The sequence below is a fragment of the Amborella trichopoda genome, chromosome 10 (assembly GCF_054954075.1).
Source record: "Amborella trichopoda isolate Santa Cruz 75 chromosome 10, AtrichopodaSantaCruz75HAP2 v2.0, whole genome shotgun sequence".
NCBI lineage: Eukaryota > Viridiplantae > Streptophyta > Magnoliopsida > Amborellales > Amborellaceae > Amborella > Amborella trichopoda.
Window position 1 is genome coordinate 32,829,702 of NC_142345.1, and position 18,421 is coordinate 32,848,122.

An 18,421-nucleotide genomic window follows, 5' to 3' on the forward strand; every position below is an offset into this window, starting at 1 on the left:
TGGTCAACATAAGTTCATACAAGGAAAGAACATCTCAATATTCATAAATTGATGAAAACAATGAAAGTTAATAATGTAGTACCTCCATTTCTTATTGGATTCCTAAAAAACAACATTTATAATGAATTTTAAAAAATTATTTGGATTTTTTTAAGACTTAATCTGAGCGATTCGGCCCGATTCCCGATCCGGATCGTCGATTCACCGATCTGGATCAGTTTTTGGGATGCCTGATCCGACGCACCGATCCGTTTTTTAAACCACTGCTTTGAACATTGAATTATAATATATAACAGATGTACGGGGCCTTGAGAGGGAAATTCTACATGATTTTTAGAAATTGAAAGAGAAAAACTTAGGCTTTTGCAACTCTAGCTTGGGTGTGGAGAAGAAACTTGTGGCTTCTTCAACTATAGTACGTACGGAATTACTGTAGCACCATTTTTTTTGGTTCTCCAGGTCAACAACAAATAAGGGAAGTTATAAGTGGGCTCTAGAGTTTGCTGATTTTGGCCAAAGTTTTGCCAAAACAACCTAGATTTTGCTGATTTCAGCAACTGTTGTTGATTTCGGCAAACCTATAGCTACGAGAAGGGGCCGTCGAAGGTCGATTTTTGTAGATTCACTCTGTGTAGCCATAGATGATAGAATTGAAGAACTTGAAAGGCAAGTACAACAGTTGGCGCAGTAGTTCGCAAGCCTCAATATTGGACAAGACGGTGATCTTTCTGCCCAAGAGGATCTCCAGTTGCGCTCTGCGTAGGGAGTCGAGTGATGAGGATAGTGACAAAAGACATAGATGTGGGGAACATCACCCTAGGATTTTCGATTTGGAGGATGAGATTATTGATTTTGACGCAGATTGCAGCGAAAATCAACAAGTTGTAGATGGGGATTCACCACTAATCTTAGATATATACTCAGATGAATAACAAGCTATTTTAGAAGATCCGATCTATGGTAAGGATCACGATGATGGTGAAGATATTTGATGGTGAAGATATTTGGAAGAGGGTGAAGTTGTTAGTTTAATCGTTGATTTCAAAGATGCACTCATGGTGTGTCCTAGAGCTAAGCCTGGGCAAATTCAGCAGGGTTACATCGCTGAAGTAGTACAAATTAAAGAAGTTTATGTGATTAAAAATATTCTATCAACATATAGTGACCTTTACTCAAGGGCTTCTCAGTTCCAATGCATAATCACCGTGTTTTGGTCAGTGCAGTAACCCACAAGTTCCAAGATCATGTTTGCAATATTCGAGTTGAAGAATGTTGTCCAATTAACATCAATTTCATCTTAGCACACTTCAAATTCGAGGACGAGTTTTTTCCAACCAGGGGAGAATGATGGAGGGAAAAATTGTTTTTATTCTTTCTTTTATTCATCTTTAAAAAGCATATATTAGAGTTTGTTTTTAGAGCTTATTTATTGGGTTTTTAGTTTTTTAAGGATTCTAGAGTTTTTATATTTTTTTGCTTATTTCATGATAACTATTCACAAGTACTATTTATGAGTACTATTCACGAGTACTATTCATAGGGGTAAATTTGTCATTAAAAATTTTAAGTTTAAGTCAAGATATATATAGGTCATTTTAATCATTGTATGGACATGTAATGTCTTTGAACATTGAATTATAATATATAAGAGATGTGTGAGGCCTTGAGAGGGGAATTCCACATGATTTGTAGAAACTGAAAGAGAGAAAAACTTAGGCTTTTGCAACCCTAACTTGGGTGTAGTAAAGAAACCTACGATTTCGTCGACTTATGTTGTGTTTAGCTTTGTTTCTTGCTGATTTTATTGTTCCCTCAAATTTCCCTGCATCACATTAGAAGTTGGCGTTCACCATGGTCATACACTCATCTTTGATTTTTGGAGGAAAATGTGGGCAAGTCTAACTTCAAAAATACTAATAGTGGTACCTACTAGAATATGAATTGTTTCAATCTCCAACTTAAAAATGACATGTCTCCATCACATATCGCATCTTGCATGAGCTCATTAAGAGAGAATTATAGTTAGGCCTAAAAGAAAGAGTTGCTACTTGCTATCCATTTCAAAAAATCTGCAAATTGCTTTCTACAAAGAGCTCCAAGTACATATTCCTCCAATGCACTGAGGATTCGATACCTATCTAACATACGTGAAACTTCTTCCACATGAAAATCTGCACAAAAGCACTTTCTCAAAGAAAGTATCCTTAAATCATATATAGTTATAGTATGTATACAGGTGCATATAAAGTTTATTAAGACTTATACCAAACTTTTATTTGTTGAAGTAATACTTGCAGATCTAACATTTAAAACTTTGCATTAGTCATATAAATTGATCATAACATTACCAACTGATATATAGCAATTAATCTAGAATATTAATCTCTCATGAGGTGTTGAAAATGTCAAAGCATTGGTTGCCAGTAAGACAGAGTTGCACTAGCAGTGCACGGCATGAAATTGGCCCAGAAGATGGTGGATTTCTAGGGATAAGGTCATAGTGTGATAAATAAACAAAAAAAGCACACAATAAATGGCAGAAGAATCACAGTAGACCTATAATGTTTACTGTCATGCAGATGATTAGTTCTTTGCATGACATGCTCCAAAGTGCTTCATGAACTATGTCTTGGCTACTTAATTCCCATCATAATTTGCAGAAATTACTAGTGAAGCCCTTAGGGCCTATATGCAAGAATTTGAGACAAAATGACAATTGTACTTACAACAACATGATCATCAGTAGGTTCACAAAATACAGACAAGTACATGCAAATCGTAACATGACACAATGAGAGTTAAAGCTCAAAAACTAGTTCACACATTTAACAAATAGGTGAGCATAACTGTTTGTCCATAAGTATTCACGTTCCATATCGAAAAGAGTATATCCAAATAAACATTTCCAATTCCCATTGCATTCAGAGGCCTTCATACAAGAATAATGTATCGGTTTAAGTGCATTACTTTATAAGAGAACCCAAGATGGGAATTGCTCAACATAGAAAACATTATTTATGGCACTCATTTGTGCACTCTAATTGTGCAGATATCAATTATTTCATGCATTTTTAAAGAAGTATGGAATAATTTTATTAAGAAAGTCAGTCGAAAAAACTTATGTTCATGTCCATGGAAACTTTATAATTAAAAGGAAAAGCATGCACAAAGATGCTTATACATATTAAAAAATGTTCTTAGATAAGCTATTCATCATTCGATTAAATATTACCTCCACATCCACTTTACTATGGTGAAATGCCATTTCTGACATAAGATCATAAACAATAGGATTTTGTTCAATGCCTTCCATGGACATGCCCACACCAACCTATTTAAGGATATATATATAAAACAATCATCAGATACATTTGATATCAGTAAAAAAATAGATAACAATAATTACGAACATGAGCAAATAAAATATGTCAGCATTAAAGTACAACATAATGAGAGCCAACAAGCAAATCTTGGCTAGAAACATGCCAACAAATAAGCAAGGAAACCTAGAAATAGGCAATATTAAACTGAAAATCATTGCGTAGTGTGTACAATTGTTTAAAATATGAACCTCATTAACACACTGCAGCAGCATGCATATATGGAATCCTAAATCAATGAACAGAAAATTGTAACTTCATAAAATCCAAGTAATAACATTTTCTTTTCTTTAGTTTTAAAGTCGGTGCAGAACTAAAGTTACAAAGGAGCCACTACCTTGGAATACAACTCATAAATAAAAGATTGATGTGTTCACAGGCCACTTTTGTTTAGCAATTACTTGCAGAGTAATGTTTGAAGCTTCTCTATTCTGGATATATTTAATGTTGGCCTTGTGTGGCCTTTCATCGATGTATGCCATGTTAGGGACGAAACCGGACGTATCTTTTGCTCATATGATGATAAACAAAATTTCGTAGTTCAGTCGATCTTTGATGAAGAAATGGATGAAGGGCCCCAAGGAGAATAAATAAGGGAAGTTGTTGGTTCGCCCATCGAAACCGATGCTCATCTCAAAGATGCACCTGTGGTTTGGTGTAAAGCTGAACTTAGGCCAACAAGTTTAAGTGGATCAAGAGACTCTATTGACATACGGTGACCTTTTCCTTGAGGTGTTATCAAAAGAGTTTATGTGTTTGTTAGATGATTTCAAAGCCCTGGTCTGATGTAGAGAACTTGAGAAAATATTAAGAATGAGCAAGAAATCTCAGTCAAATGCATGCAAGTTTGAGGAAACCCAAGGTTAACTCCCAACTTAGGGCTCAAGACTTGGGCTTCTTTTCTTTCTTCTTCAATAGAAGCCAGTTTTTCTCTAAAACAAATTGTGTGATCTTGCTCCATCCATCCATGCGCCACTTAAATATTGTCTATTTAATGTTTTAGACAATATTTGTCCATACAATGAAATTTTTGGCCAAAAGGTCCTAAATTAAGTATAATTTAAAATTAAATTCCATAACTTTAATTAAATATCTAAAAAGTCCTTTATTTGTCCAGCAATGAAATAAATAAAGGAAAATATTCGAAATATCCCCAAAACAACTAAAAAAACTATTCAAACTATTTCTTGTTCTTCTTGGAAGCCCTCCTAGGGTTTTCATCCTCCATATAAGAGCGAGAGGAATATGCGCTCCAAAGAAGATACTCATGGCTACTCGATGTGCTCTGCTCATTATCAAATAGTGAATGAATTATATAAGCTTTCCTTTTGCTCGTTGAGTGTTACACAACAGGGTTTTCAAATAGATCCAATAGGACTGTCTAGCTAATGGGTTCTAAATTTTAAATAAATGTCCCTCTTAACGCGTGCAATTAGGTTCTCAATTAAATTTTGAAAGAGAATAGATAGAGAAGAGAGGAGAAAGCCCCGGGCATAGAGGGCTATAAGGTGTGCAATGCAAAATGAATATATGATGTCGGCATACCCTACACAAGGGGTTAATTGCCAAACAGAAAAGGTTAATGGTCTAGCGAGGTGCTCCAGGCATTGGCAGCCAAACTGATCTATCAGTGGTGATGGTTTTGGCATTTATGCTGCTTGACCGCGAGTAGTCACTGCAGCAATTAGCATCAACTTTAGGTATTGGTTTCCCTCCATATCTTCTACTTCATCGTTTATTATGTTTGTGTTGAAACCAGTCGGTGTTCAATCTATATCTTTCAAAGTGTCCTTTAGATTTTTGTATTTCAGTGTGGGAATTTCCTTGAGGAACTGCGTAACAAGCCCTGTAACAAGCTGCACGTATATTAAAGAAATAAGGCTCCACCGGTCACAACAACTTTGGAGTTGGCAAGACCATCCTGATGGGGATATATGGACATCAAAACCAATGTACAAGAGAATTAATCTCGTGAACCCTAAACATCAAGCCCATGCCACTGATTTCCCAGCTAAGTAAGATCATTCATTTCATTTGCGATAAAACAATAGTGGCAGCACAAAAGTCCACAAAATTGACATTTTGATGAAATGGGATTTAAGACTACTTATGGTAACAAAAATGAGTTCTTGAAGGGTAAAAATGGCTCCCTTAGAAGTAGAAGACCAAGGCTCTAACCAACAAGTGATTCCCAATATACAAGGCAGGAGTGATGTTTTCCACTGAAACAAAAAGTACCCCATTCATGAGTCTTAGAATCCACCATTCCTTCTATCTTTGAGCATACTGAGAATGCTTAATTTTCCAAAGGGAGAGGGTAATTGTTGATGTTCTCATGTGAAAGTACATCAATTTTCCAAAGAGAGCATAATTGTTGATGTTCTCAGGTGAAAGCACATCAAGCAAAGGATTGTCAACATGACATCATATTGACCAAGGCAAAGAGGGCACATGTCCTGCTAGGCGCCTTATCCTGAAGGATTGTGTTGGGCAAAAGGGGACTCACATTATATATTCCTTTCTTTCATTTTGGGACTTGAGTCATTTAATCTAGTAGTGTAATACTGTTCAGGGTAGTTCAATGAATTAGTTACATCATTAAAACAACATGGGCCATCATTTTCAGTCAGCAAGGATAGTTGAATACCAAGTATACATTGGTATGTCAAATGCATATAGAAGTATTTATTTAAGATTAAAACTATGATAAGCTCAAAATTCTGCAATTTAATAAAATATATCAAAACCAATGCCAAAGTAAAAGCAGCAAACCATCATCGAATTTTCACTTTGACGAGCGTTTATAGGGCCAGATGCAACAGCATCAAGAACACCATACATCTCAATGTTTCCAGCAAAGTTGTGCAACATGCACCTGTAAAACATCAGAATCCCATTAACAGAGAGGTAAAGAAAAAGGAACAGAAACTTCTAAAGTTTATCATTTCTAGCCAAAACTTGTTTCTTACCAGATGTAAGGAACTCCATAAAATTGGTCAGAAGTCATCCATATGGGTTTTACTTCTGCAAATAGATCAAGTATAACAAGCCTTCCTATAGGAACAGAATGAAGAAGAGCCTGAAATACAAGCACTACCACAATTAGAGAACATTAACACAATGCATGAGAAATGCATGTAAAGGTAAGCTAACAACTTCATCTTAAGCATTCCTAAATTGCACAAGGAACAAACAATGGGACTGCTTATGATTTTCTACACAAACACCAAAAAATTAAAGCACACAGAATCTCAATGACTCTCCAATGGACATGAAGGAGATGATTGCTGTGACTGTTGTTAACATTGCTTGTTAACACTGTCTATTACAACCAAAAATTCAAACCAAAGATTAGTGCACACTATAGAATCTCAACACTGTCCATTAACAACAATAAACATTGAATCCATGCCCTCAGTAAAAAATTAACATGAAAATATAAATTACAGAAAGAAGTCCACAACATATTTAGGACAACATGTAGCATGTCATGAAAATCCTTTAGGCCAATGATCTCTGAAATAAATGGTGTCAAAGCAGGATCAAAGTGATAGCTAACACATTAAGCAAGACATAAAACCATAAAATGTTGGAACCTGCATGATAATACAGTTGGGTCCCAAGAAACTCACATAAAATGCATTTGTTTAGAAAACATTGTGAAACCAACTTGCAATTTGTAGTAATATTTAAAAAAAAAAAATTTCTATTAGCACTCATGGAAGATGCATGAAAATACAATAAAACATACACCGTTTCAAAAAAGAAAAACAAATCACATTGTTGAGCCCGAGAAACATCATGAAATAAACACTGGTCTGACCTCAACCATGAAGCCTTCTTTCCCCAAATCAAAGATATGTTCCAAGGCTGTTCATTCTAAAACTCATAGCCCAACCACAACCCTCAAAGTTCATGCTGACAACCCGTTATTGTTGTGGCACATGTTCATCTTACATAACTATTTATTTGCATTCTTCACACCCCCCAAGGAAATTAAGCCAGATATCTGTCAGCAATTTTATATAAAGATACAATGAATTGGTAGTTGTCTATATATTCATATTTTCATACATGGTAGAAAGCAGCCAGAAGGTATGTCAAAGAGATCAATTAATAAATGGGGAGAACATAAATGGGGGGAACTACAGCGAAACTAAAAACATAAACAATATTTCGCAGATTTTTGCATGACGCTTTTGGAAGTGAAAATCTATCTCAAAAGCTTTCTGAAATTGCCTTATTTTTACAATTATTAGATAACAAATGGCCAAAGGATTTTAGAAGGAACAGAACTTAATTACTGTACCCTCCACTTTCCTTTAAACAGCACCGCATTTACGTCCCATGCTTATACTCTTCAAAATTCCCTCAGAAGTACCCAGATCTGCTATCTCTCCACTACTATCATCAATCATATTCCCATAGACGGTCTGCGTGCCACTGCTCCCTCTCTCTCTCGCCCCCAAACTTCCATCATCAAGCCTCTTCCCATGGGCCGTCTGCACCTATTGGGATTTTGGCTATTTATACAAGAATATTTAATGTATATTTGTCATTTCACATGCATATTAAGTTGGTAATCTGAACTTTCAGATAAAAGCCTCCACATTCACTATTAATATTCAAATCATAAGAAATATTAAAGCATTTCTCTTCCATTAATACGATGCACTTCATGGGCCATAGGAAAGAACAAATAAGTATGATTGCCAAATAAATCCATTCTATGAGAATTTTATTACGAAATGAGCTATAAAATATGGAACTCCACCATTGCCATGCTCCATCAAACCTAACTCTGATCTTTCCTGCACTTCTCTCCCTCTGGTAACACCTTTTCCTCTTGTCCCCCCTCTTAGGGGGGAAACCTTCGTGGCCCCTCCATGCTTTCTAATTCTTCTGCTCCTTGTCTCCCATTAATTCTCAACCTGTCCATCCTAAACCTCTCCCTAAGCCTAACTCCTCTTCTGCCATTAATCCCCCACCAAACCTCAACTACCCTATATACCCCACCCCCCCTTACAATAACTACATCGACCTCATTAAACTCATGCTCACCTCAAAGGCCTTAGCCACCCAACCTGCCCCCAAACCTTCCTCCGCCCCTCCACCCCCTCCTCCCCCCCCACCCCAATCTAGTTATGCCTCATGTTTGAAATAATATTCCCTTTCCAGCACAAGCCAAACCTTGCTGGGGTCTACCCTACTCTCCACCTCTTCCTAGCCCCCACATCAGCATCCTTAGCTCCTCAGATCATTCTCTCATCCCAGGCCATCTCTTCTAGAAGAGACTCAAGGCCCTCTAGAACTCTCTCATTCCTCGATTCTCTGCCCCAAGACATGACTCTCGGGACATACAAAAGTGAGCCTCTCTCACTTGGAAATCCAGATTTGTCTCCCGTTTCCCTCTCCAAAATGTCCTCCACCTACTATCTTTCCCCTCCAGCCGACCTCTGTGGAGGCTTCCTGAAGGTTAACTCCAAAAGACCTCCCCCTTGGGTCCACCTCCATCCTCCCCCAGACCTCCTATACAAAGGCGATCCCTAAGTCTCTCTCCCTCTTTGTTGGCAAACAATCCTACTCCATCTCCAATTTTCCCCCAGCCTGCTACCCACCCCTCCCATGTAGGCTCCCATTGACACACGCAATTCCCTGCATGTGATCTAAGACCAGCTGCATGGTCCTCAGAACCATGAGTCTCCTCATGATCCTGATATCTGGACTGTGGACTACCATAATCCCTTACGTAGATAGAGGAGCAAGATGCTCCATGATGATCCTCTGCATGATGACCCCCCTTTGCCACATGCCGCTTCAAATGCTACCACGTCCGCCCAACCTCGCAACATCTCCTTTAAGGTGACCTTAAAGGCTTCAAAGGCCCCAACATACCTCTCTCCACATGCCAATGCTTTCTTTGTTCCTCCCTTCTTCCTCGGTTGTGTGCCACCTCAAATCACCCAATGATTTCTCTCGATGACACCTAATTTATCCACCTGCTGATTGGGTATCGTGGACAATCCCTAGCATCTCACATCGCCCTCACCCCTCTCTCATGCTCCCTCTGTAAGAACTTTGAATCGCATCCAGCTCCACATCGCTTCAAGCTTTAATCATCACATATTTGTACCCTGTAGAGATAGGGCGCTATTTGAAATGGCGCCTCAACCAGGGCGCTACTTGGAGTTGTGCATCAGTGCAGGGCATGCTACTTGGAGTTGTGCACCAATTCACAACTTCAAAGCACACACTATTTTCTGGATCACACTAATAAGGTGTTATTCAAAGTTCATGCTTTACTTGCTGGCAATCCAAAACTGAGGCACAATTTGAAGTTCTGCCTTGCTTTCTACATGACCGTTAACATATACTGGCATCACTCAAATATCATTCGCAACATGTGTCTTATCTGCAACTTAAAATTGAAGTAGGGTATTGGAAGAAAGAAGCTTCACAGTGGAAGAGGCATATGACCAAGATACTTGTGACAAGGAAAATTTGAGTAAGAAGTGTGAATCGTTACAAAAGCTCGTGATAAAATCAGATGAATTTGATGATGACCGTCCTCTATTAGACAAGGTGAAGATGAAAGCGAATAAGACAGAGCCATGAGCGAAATGACTCCATCCATTAATTACGGTTGGGAGCAAAAGAAGGCTTTATTTATCAAAAGCAATGTAGAGTTGTGTGCGGTTCATGTTCTTACAATGTATCTTCAAATGTCGAGGATCTACACCCTCTGGTTCCACTTCTCGAGGTGAGTCTTCTTCAATCCTCATCCCTCCCAAGATGCATACACTTCTCCGTCGTCTAATCCCTTGGGCATCTAGCCATCCAATGACAAGGGCTACGCAACCATCCTTTTTGCTCCTGTCATCTCACCCACCCCCCCCATCATGACACTTAGTAGCTCACTTGCCCATGCCTCCTTCTCACTCCACCCCAATCGCATCGCTCCCCTTCGAACCCTTGTGCCTCCTTCCAAGCCTCATTTATTACACCACATTGAGCCTGCCCCCGCCACACCCCCCACCCCCACAAAAATCTTCCTCTCAGTCTATGAGAGCATGTAAATAATGAATTCATTGTTTCAAAAAGCCACCCACCTAGCTGCTAGGGCCATTTTGGGCGTTTGGTCCCTGGTGGGTGCCCAGGGAGACTGCACCAACCCAAGGGTGAAAATAGCCCTTGTGGAGGGACATTTCAAATATTAAAGATTGAAGATCGAGAAAAAAATGTTAGTCAAGAATCTTCATATTTGAGATTTTATTTGTTATTTCAATGTCTTCTTCAGCTTCGTCTATAAGTGGTAATCTGGGTTGGAAGTATGGTTATAAACCAAATCCAAATGACAAATTGTATTAGATGTAATTGTTGCAAAAAAGACACTAATGGGGTATAAACCCATTCAAAAAACAACTTGCCCGTATAAGGAGGGATGTTGCCTCTTGTACAAAGGTTCTTGAAGCTATCAGGGATGAGATTAAACAATATTTGAGTTCGGTAGAACAAAAAAAATGAGCAAAAGGAGCCTTGTTAGTTGGGTAAGTCTTCTTCTGGTTCTTCTAAAGGTGGTGATCTAGGTTGGAATTATGGTTATAACCAAATCCAAATGATAAAAATTATATACGGTATAATTTTTGTAAAAAAGATACCAATGGGGATATAAACCGGTTCAAGAAACACCTTGCCAGTTAAAGTAAATGTTGCTTCTTGTAAGTTCTTATAGGTATTAGGGATGAGATTAGACAATATTCGAATTTGGTAAAACCAAAAAAGGAAAAAAACGAGCCTTGTTGTATGAAAATGTTCTTTTCGAAGTGGTGATCCGAGTTGGAAGTAGGGCTATAACCCGAATCTGAATGACAAAAATTTTATAAGGTGTAATTATAGTGGAAAGGATACTAATGGGAGTATTTATCGGTTCAAGAAACACCTTGCCGGTATTGGGGGGGCTATTGCTTCTTGTAAGAAAGTTCCTGAAGATATCAAGGAGGAGATTAAGAAACATTTGAGTTTGGTAAAACACAAAAAGCAAAAAAATGGTGAAGAGGTATCAGGTAGAGCAGCTAAAACTCCTAGGGCATTAGATCATCTGCACAGAGAAAGATGGGGGTAGAAGAAGCTGAGGAAGAGGCAGACTCGGGAGAAACAGAGGACGACTGTTATGTTGAAGAGGAAGATGACTCTGATGTTGATGGACTCCACTCCGATGCATATGATGAGGGTTACCCCATATTTTCTGATGATGACTGAAGACTCTTGAGTCTTCGAGGGTATATGTTATTTTTTTTATTTTCTACTCTTATGTGTATGCATGTATCATTGTATGGAACTATGGATTATGGAATGGTATGGACCATGGAGTATGGTCTATGGAGAATGGATTATGGATTGTGCTCAAATTATTATAATATTTTGTTTTTGGTTGTGCTAGTAGTCTATTACAATGGTTTGGAATTCTGGATTATGGGATTTTTAAAATTTGATGGTGTTAATGTGCTATTGTCATATACTCATATTTATTTTAAATCGGATAGTCTAATAGTCAAAAACTTGTAATGTTGTATACTCATATTCCGCTGCCCCCTCTTCTTCAACCTAGGCTGCCCAAAAATCTAAGCAGCCGCCTGGACACTAGGCAGCCAAGAACCCTTAACGGCTTAAGCTCAGCTCAGCGTTTTATGGACCATTGAATGATACACTTCAATGGAATTGCGACTGACCTAGGGTTAGGCAGTCAATGGCGCAGGCCATTTCCAAAACCCTTCCCTTGGATATATGGCACTATTGTAGAGGGTTTTCAGAGGATCACCCTTGTTGAAGTCAGAGAAATGCCGAAGGATGGTTTGTAAGCCAAGAGAGCATTGTGGTCTCTTGTGTGGGAATATAGGCCTGTCGGAGCGAGGACCAAATCTTCAACAAATTTCTACAAGGTGCACATATGACAGCTGCATACTAGGAAGCAACTTTGTAAAGGAACATGTATACATATAGATAAAGAGAGTCCCCCTCATGCACTAAACTGATATGCACGTGTAATGTGCTCTTAATGGGGGAACATGTATCCTACATTCCTGGACCTTGATTTCACTATTTAATTAGCCATCTTTGATGAGTCAATCATGAGCCCCTTCATGATACTATAGGGGCCCACATGGCCCACACATCTTGCCTAGTAAGGATGCCCATGTCTTTTCATTTTTGTTAAGTGTAAGTTATATCTTTTAATAAAGATGTTTTATTAAAGAAGGAAACCTTGTGAAATCTTTGCAAAAGATTTAGTGTCTATATTTTGTGGGAATAGATAATATTTTATGTTTTGAAAATGTTCTTTCAAATCTTTCATTTTGACCAAATCTTTTTTACTTTAAATTCCTACTATCTCTTTATGAGAGCAAAGGAAGTTCTAGTAAAATAGAATGTGTTTTCTGAATGGTCTTTTTCTAGGTTGACTAGAAGTATATGTGGGTTAAACACTCAAGGGATAAGGTTCCTAGATTCCTCCCTAAATCATGATGGCTGATTCATGAGAAGGATGGCTCAGATTTGTTTCTCTCTCACATCACATATTACCTAGGAGTCATGTGGCCAAGATGAAATATGCATACCTGCACCAACCCGGAGGCTATAAATATTTGCCTCTCTCTCTCATTCTCTCCTCTATACCTCTTTCTCCCTCTCCTCACTAATTCCAAGAGTAGCTCGCACCACCCTTGGGAGATTGGGGTGGCACGCCACCCATAAATATCATAGAGACGCATGCCCATCCCATTTTAGAAAGGGAGGTGCCACTAAGGTGCCATGCGCAATCCAAAAAAGGTCTGGAAAAACCATAATTTGTGTTTTTTTTGCTCTCAAAATCCTATATCTGAAAAAGGTAATGCACAAGGAGCTTCCCAACTCAGAGAATTCAGTGGTGCCAATAATATCAGAGTGCAGCATCAGTCAAGTAATCAGGTATTGGAGTGTGCTAAGTCCTATGGGGGGGAACCCTAGGCAAAGTCAAGTAAAGTCTTCCAGCTGTTCTAAGCCTATTTTCAGTCATGATTGTTGAATTCATTGCAATTTCAAGGAACATTACTTGTGTTAGAATATATGGTTAAAGCTTCTATTCAGCTCTAGATTGAGTCGTATTTATTTGATAGGAAAAAGAGAAGATCCTAAGACATATTTAAGGTTTTATTTCTTATTTACATAATTCTTTTGTGGCCATTCTAAGTGGAATTCAGATATATCAATAAAAGACCAAGGGAATTTTTTTAATTTTACTCTAGAATTCCATATAGCTTCTTCTTTCATACATTCCTCTTCTTCCTCCTCTTCACTCAACCTTGGTCTCCACCATCACCTCCTATCTCTTCCTCTCCTCCATCTGTACCTACTCCTCCTTCCGTTTCTTAATCGCCTCATCTCTACCTACTCCCTATCTACCTACTCCCTCTGTCTCTTTGTCTTCTTCACCATCGGAGGCCTCGCTATTGCGGCAATTGTTGATCAATGCCCTACCATGGGTTTCTCACATAATGGACCAACATCGAAATCATCAACTACCTTAGAACTAGAGTCAGTCAAGTAAAAGTTCTACCACTGCTCAAGTAACTCTCTTCCCCTGCTCCCCTATAGGCAAGGGACCGTCTATCGCTTCTGAGGTTAATCCAAGGGACCGCCCCCCTCTCTTACATCTTTTCTTAGCTATTCAAGATGTTCTCCCTCTGCTTTCTGACATCCCCAGTGGCTTCCTCCTCTGCCACTTCTATTTTTCTATGAAGATCTTCATTTGGAATATCCATGCCCTGGGCCACCCTTGCAAGAAGATGGCCCTTCTCTCTCTCTCTCTGGCCATTTCCAAGACCAAATCTCCTCCTCCCACCATCCTCAGATATTAGTAACGTTTGGGGCAGACGGCCAGCCCAATGGGTGGCTCTCAAAGCTCGCAAAGCCTTAGGGGGCATATGGGTCATCTAAGATCCATCCCTCCACTCTCTCACATCTAGCTCTATCGGCTACTTTCCTATCTCCATCTCACTTTCTCGAACCTTGGACAATTTTCTCTAGAGCGTGTCCAAGGTTTATGGTCCCAATAATAGTCCCCAACTTCACCCCTCCTTCTGGGACAAACTGCGTGCCCCTACCTCCACACCACCTCCCCCCCCCCCCCCCCTGAGACCCCCAGGGTCACAGGCGAATTCAATGCCATCCTTTAGTCCTACGAGACCATCTACTATCACCACTAGCCTGGAAAATTTTGCTGACTTCATCTCCTGGCATGGTCTTATTGGCCTCTCTCTCTTGAGCTCAGCCTTCATTTACTTGAATCATTCCTCCTCTCATACTTTCACTAAGCTAAATCGCTTCCTGGTCTCCCAGGATAGCGAGGCCACTTTCCCTGGTTCCCACTCTTAACCTCTTCCAACCCAAGTCCATACTATAAACCCATTGTCCTGGACACCCACCCCCCTTCTTCTGGTCCAAACCCTTTATATTCAAGCTTGTATGGTTGGAGGAACCCAACTTTAATAGATTTCATCACCCATGGTGGTCCTCCCTCCATGTCTTCAAATGAGTTGTGGCTTCCGCTTGCAGAAAAACTCAGCCTCCTTAAGCATCTCCTCGGTCTTGGAGCCACAACATCCAAACCAACTTCTCTACCTCCAAACACTCTTACCTTGAGGACATTAGGCCCTTGACTCTCTTAAAGAATCTCACCCACTCTCCCCCATAGAATCCTTGACCAGAGAAAATCTCATAATCAATCTCCTTCTCCTTCTCCTTCTCAAAAAAGGAAGAAATCCATTGGGCCCAACTTTCAAGAATCAAATGGCTCTTTGCGAGTGATAAGAATACTACCTTATTCCATATGAGTGATAGCTCCAAATAAAGAGCTAATACCATCAATCACATCTTAACTGAAAATCACTCCTACTCTGACCCCTTAGACACTACCTCTGCATTCATTTCCTACTTGTGTAGCCTTTTCTCTACTCAAGCAAGACCCACCCGTCAATGACCCCACCTCTTTTTCTCCTCCATCTATCCTACCCAATTGTCTTAGCACGAACATCCTTTTGATGAGGCTGAAGTTCGTGAAGCCATCTCCTCCCTCGACAAGGAGAGTGCTCCTGGCCCCAATGATTATGGAATTGTATCGCTCCTGACCTCCTTGCTTTCGTTACTGAGTTTCACCAATACAAATCCCAAGAAAGAGGGTCTGTGTGACATCAAGGACTTCCATTCTATTAGCCACCTTGACTCTACCTACAAGATCCTCATCAAGGTCTTTGCCACTCGATTGACCTCAGTCCTCCACTCTGTCATCCCCTTCACAGAGTGCCTTTGCTCCCCCATAGGCAAATCCTTGATACTGCCCTCACAGTTCATGAGGTCATTCGTTACCGCCATTTCAACTTGATTGGGTAAATTCCTACGACTTGGTGGATTGGAACATTCTTCTTCATGTTTTCAGCCTTATGGGCTTCAGTCAAACCTAGCGCAACTGAGTTCACAATGGCATCTCTTTAGCTTCTTTCTCCATCTTCACGAACGGCTCCCTTAGGGGTCACTTTTCCTCCTCCCGTGGTCTTCGTCAAGGACATTCCCTTACCCCCTTCCTTTTGGCTGCCATGGCTAAAGTATTCAGTCAATCCATTTCTCACCCTATGCAACAACTCGTTTGCTAGTTCCAAATCTTCTCGATCGAGAGTCTCTATATCCCATCTCCAATACACCGATGCCACCCTTTATCTTTTGTGATGCTTCCCAAGATGAGGTCAACAACCAGTGGCTATCCTTCGTTGCTTTGAGCTCATGACTAGAATTAAAGTTAAACTCGTCAAATCCAAACTTTTTGGTGTTTGTGTCCCTCAAAACACTATCACTAACCCCACCTCTAGACTAGGGTGCGTAATCAAGGCCCTTCCCTCCAAGTATCTCAGTCTCCCTCTCTACCTGGGCATTCTTAGAAAATCTCTATGGGATGTTGTAAGAAAAAAATTCCAGAGGAAATTGGCCCTTTTAAAGGGACATTCATGCCACTTTGTTGACCATATCGCCCACATCAAAGCAACTCTCTCCAACCTCCCAATCTACCTCATGTATTTATTCCATATGCCCTTATCTATTAATGCCACTCTCAAACGTCTCGTGAAGTCCTTCCTCCAATTGGGAGACCCTTCTAAGCTAAGACTCATCTTGTTTCTGGGGACCAAATCTATTGGAGGCGTTGGCATCCGAAACCTATGCCTTATGAACGCTGTCCTTCTTCGTAAGTGGTGGTAATGCTTTGCCAAGCACCCGATCTCCTCTGGCAAGAGGTCCCCTTTCACAAATATGGTGTTGACCCCATGATTGGTTTTTTTTCTTCAATGTCCCAATCAGTCCTTTGGCTTCTGCGGGGGTCTTTTCACCTGCCAACACCAATTCTTACCTCTCACCAGATTTAAAGTCCATCGTGGTGACTGTGTTCCTTTTTGGTCCAGGGCAACAACCCCTCAAAAACCTTTGGCCTAACCTTTTCCTCCTTACCAGTTCTCTAAGTGCTAATGTTTGTCAGTGTATTGATCAATCCCTGAAACTTATGTTCGGTGTCCCACCTTTCGTCGTGTAATCATGTATTACGAAAATTCTGAGCTCCTCCACCTCTTTTACCTGATGAATTCTTTCTTCCTTGCTAACTCTGGTCACCTTCTTTTACACGTCTCTTGCTCCCTCCTTTTTGTTGGGTTTTGTGGCTTTTAAAGGCCGAGAGAGCTTGTAAATATAATATTTTATAATAGAATATGCCCTTCAGTGGGAGCGTGGGTATTGACTGACCAACGGTAGTGCGATTTATGGCCCTGATCATGTCCAAAACCTTGAGCCATGGGCATGTGGCACCACCGAAAACGGTTTGCAGTGGGTCATCCCTTATTGAGGTCAGAGAGATGCCAAGGGAAGATGTTTGTAGGCCAAGATAACTGTGTGGCCTCCTATGTGCAGTTGTTGGCTTGTGAGACCAAAGGCCGAAGCCTCAAAAAACTTTCTCACGACATGTACACATGACAACCGTATTACTGGGAAGCAGACCTATAGAGGGACATGTGTACATGCGCATAGAGAGATCCCCATTTGCATTATGGTGATAAGTGCTAGACTTGCTCTTAAAGGGGGAACTGAAATTTACATTTCAGGATCATGATTCTACTATTTATTGTCCAACTTTGACAAGTCAATCATGAGCCCTAAAATGAGACTGTGGGTCATGCATCTTTGTTGGGAAAGATAAGAAAACAGTAGTGGATCATGGTTTCTGGGGCGAGTGGAGTGGCCTCATTGTCACCCCATTGGTACCAGTCCATTCCTTGTATACTATTAGAAATGTTGCTATAATTTTTAAATATTTTTTAAAATTTAAAATATTATTTCTGCTGTAATTTTCATCAAAAGGGTATTTCTGAAATTTTCAGAACTTGATAAGGTACATGTAGGGACCAAGGATCCAGTCCCTACATGTGTGTGCCACCCATGTGGGGCCCACATGACCTCCTAGGATGGAACATTACTTTTCTTAAAAAGGGAGGGCACGCTAGTTTTTAGGGTAAAAGCTCCACACCACTTTTAAAGGAAAAAAGGTCCACACCACTTATTTAAGAGAACGGTAGGCACGCTCCACTTTAGTCTACATTTCCCCCTTGCCACCCAAGATTCATGCTTTCTATTGGCTTGCCATCCTTGGATGTAACCTCACGATAAGCCAGCCTCAAAAGCATGGCCTGCCTCTTGTTACCACTGCTGCTTATCGCCTTAGTGTTGAGGAAACTCATGACCATCTTTTCATTCATTACTCTGTCTCCTACAAACTTTGGCGATCACTCTTCGAGACTTCACGAGGTTTGATTAACACCCAACTTAGCCTCTCAACTATTCTTTGGGCACTCCAGGCCCTTGCAGTAATGGTGGCATCTTCTGCGACTCCAATGGCAACTCCATCTCTCTTCAGCGGTCCCCACAGCTATGGTGAACAAAGGCGAAGGCAAACACTCTGCTTAAGGGCCTCCCCA

At 40.1% G+C, this 18,421-nt stretch overlaps 1 protein-coding gene across 7 annotated transcripts in view; it reads right to left on the reverse strand.

Annotated features, from left to right (window-relative positions):
- The window catches only part of LOC18446713 (alpha-N-acetylglucosaminidase), a 95,070-nt gene that overhangs the window by 34,473 nt on the left and 42,176 nt on the right, over positions 1–18,421 (reverse strand). For all 7 annotated transcript variants that reach the window (XR_016041986.1, XM_011629676.3, XM_088848773.1 and 4 more), the window contains 3 exons: positions 6,350–6,459; positions 6,153–6,255; positions 3,233–3,331 (listed from right to left, as the gene is read on the reverse strand). Coding sequence is in view for 6 of the 7 variants with exons in the window: in XM_011629676.3 (XP_011627978.2) it covers positions 3,233–3,331; positions 6,153–6,255; positions 6,350–6,459 (312 nt within the window). In the remaining variant the exon portion in view is untranslated. The remainder of the gene's footprint in view (positions 1–3,232; positions 3,332–6,152; positions 6,256–6,349; positions 6,460–18,421) is intronic.